Here is a 2,406-nt window from a genome sequence, read left to right as displayed (position 1 = left end):
ATAGCGAATGTGAGAGGGTTTGATAGCGAATGTGAGAGGGTTTGATAGCGAATGTGAGAGGGTTTGATAGTACGTGTAAGAGAGTTTGTAGGTTTTGGCCTATGGGGCCTCTCATAAAAATGGAAGTAGCCTATCATACCTGTTGATAGTATCCCACAGTCTGAGTGCATCATCTCTGTAGTAGAAGTTTGGTACGTCCTTCACTCCGCGCTCAGCAATGTCTTCTGGCACACAGAGGGAGCTGTATGTTACTGAGGACAGCGATCTCCTCAGAATTGTGATCATACCCTCTCCTCCAGAAGCTGAAAACTAGAGAAAGATCAAATCAAAGTTAGAGACAAACACTGTCATTCAAAATTAAATGTAATGATGTCCTTCTGAGTAAAGTTTTTTGTTTTACTTTGGTGAAAACACCCTCCTCAGATATGAGTCTGTTCCGAGCTAAGAAGTTGATCTGCAGAGTGTAGCGAGTGTGAGGTATGAGAAGCTGAAAAAAGAGAAAACAATGTTGGTTATAACACCAGTAACAGTTTGCAAATTAAAAAAAGGTTTCTGAATTACAATAATACAGGGTCAAAACTTAAGAATCAGTAAAATTAATCAATTAATAGATCAAGTTTTTTACATGTTGCATCATCATGGGAATCTGTCAGTGTCGGCATAAACACAGTGGAACCTGCAGCTTCAGTTACCTTGTGGAGAGGATGCACCATGGGCACGTTGCGCAACAGTGACACTGCAAAGACCTCAGCCAGCAGGTGAGTGCGCAGCAGGTGAACGTTGAGCTGATGCTCACTGAAATCTGCACTTCTGACAAAAATCTTTGCCATCAGCCAGTCGTACTCTGAATCAGATGGCAAGAAGATTGGATTGTCCTCTGCTGGTTTCTGCTTCAGCTACATCAGGGTTTAAATAAAGTGTAGGCATTTATTTGATTACAGGTCAATCATACAGATAAACAATGTTCCTGAAGTTGTTTTGTATTTTTTCCACTGACTCATTTTTTTTTTTCTTCAGAACCTCAGTGAAGAGTTTGAACTTAATCCACACTGATAATCTGAAATCAGATTAAACTGAACAATAGTCAGACAGGCATGTGTGTTTGAAGTTATAACCCTTTAACAAATGAACAAACCAGACTGGTTGTTGAAGTGAAAAGCCTATAATCTTTGTGTTATCTGACATCCAAATTTTTCTACAAGTCTACTTTCTAAGAAAGGGAATTTCACTTTCGACTTGTTTCAATTCTTTACAAAATACACAATTTGGATGTCATTCTCTTCTTCTTTCTACATTTAAAATTGGCTTCATTAATTCACAAACTTATAACATCACAGTAAGTGTTGCCATCAGGAATCAATGTCTTGCTAGAAGTGCAAATGTCTCATTTCAGAATCAGAAAACAAACAAAAAATGTTCATAGTGTGAAGGATCCATGAATTACAATTGTTTGTAAAAGCAGCTACAGGATTCAAAAACACTTTTAAAAACAACACAAAAGGGTTTTTGGAGTCATGTATCTCTAAAACAGAAAGAAAAGAAAATAATTTTGTTTTAAATAAAAAAAGACCACTCTAACAGGAATGTGCTGAATTAATGTCTGAAAAGTAGAAAGTAGTCAGAAGAAAATCGTAAAGTTACATTAATTTATCAGCAGGTTCAACCTTTCACCAAACAAAAACAAAAGCAAATGTATGAATTAAGACAACTAAGAGCACAAGTACAAAAATACAGCACTACAAAGTCACTGCGTAAATCAGTGTATTGTACTGATAATAACAATGCTAACACCTGCACACCTGTTAACACCAGAGTAACAATGCTAATCAGAACATAATCTGAATACTGCCAGAATTGTATATATTAAAACAACCAAAAAAATCTTTTAAATTACAGGTTTTGTGACAAGTGGTCATGAATTACTGACAGACCAAGGTTATCATGACCAGACAGCAACTCTGGTGGCTGTGATCAGACAACATTTCTCGTCACTTCCTCCTCATTCCAGCGATTATCGTGAAAATATTTGTCATTTGAACTTGATTTGAAAATGGAAACTTTGGAATTAATACTTTTATTTTGATATTGATGTGCATGCTTTGGGTTCCAAACTCAACCTAATCAATGGTTGCTTGGTCTTTAGTACCTGGTTCTTTCTGTTAAATGTTTAAATTGAATGCTTAATGATTCAATTTAATGCTTAATAATTTGTGTACTTTAATTACTTTATATGAGTGCTAATCTCACCTGAATAGCAATTGGCATGAGTTTATCATCTGGAGTTTTGTGGAGCAAGACAAGTGGAGCCATCAGGTACTGCTTCTCATCATTGATGGTGTTTGCTTTCACTCCATCCATTCGCTTGTAGTCACAAAGGAATATGTTGCCTTTCTGTTTAACATTTTA

General features: G+C 36.2%; 1 protein-coding gene across 1 annotated transcript in view; it reads right to left on the bottom strand.

The window, feature by feature from the left end:
• LOC106951879 (hydroperoxide isomerase ALOXE3-like) overlaps window positions 1–2,406 on the bottom strand; it is a 22,920-nt gene that overhangs the window by 12,444 nt on the left and 8,070 nt on the right. The window contains exons 6-9 of the mRNA XM_015039621.1: window positions 2,248–2,387; window positions 693–896; window positions 401–487; window positions 140–309 (exon numbers count right to left, since the gene is read on the bottom strand). Of these exons, the coding sequence (XP_014895107.1) occupies window positions 140–309; window positions 401–487; window positions 693–896; window positions 2,248–2,387 (601 nt within the window). The remainder of the gene's footprint in view (window positions 1–139; window positions 310–400; window positions 488–692; window positions 897–2,247; window positions 2,388–2,406) is intronic.

Source organism: Poecilia latipinna, unplaced genomic scaffold (assembly GCF_001443285.1).
Source record: "Poecilia latipinna isolate Pla-1442-1.1 unplaced genomic scaffold, P_latipinna-1.0 Scaffold478, whole genome shotgun sequence".
NCBI lineage: Eukaryota > Metazoa > Chordata > Actinopteri > Cyprinodontiformes > Poeciliidae > Poecilia > Poecilia latipinna.
This window is presented reverse-complemented; position numbering and strand designations above follow the sequence as displayed.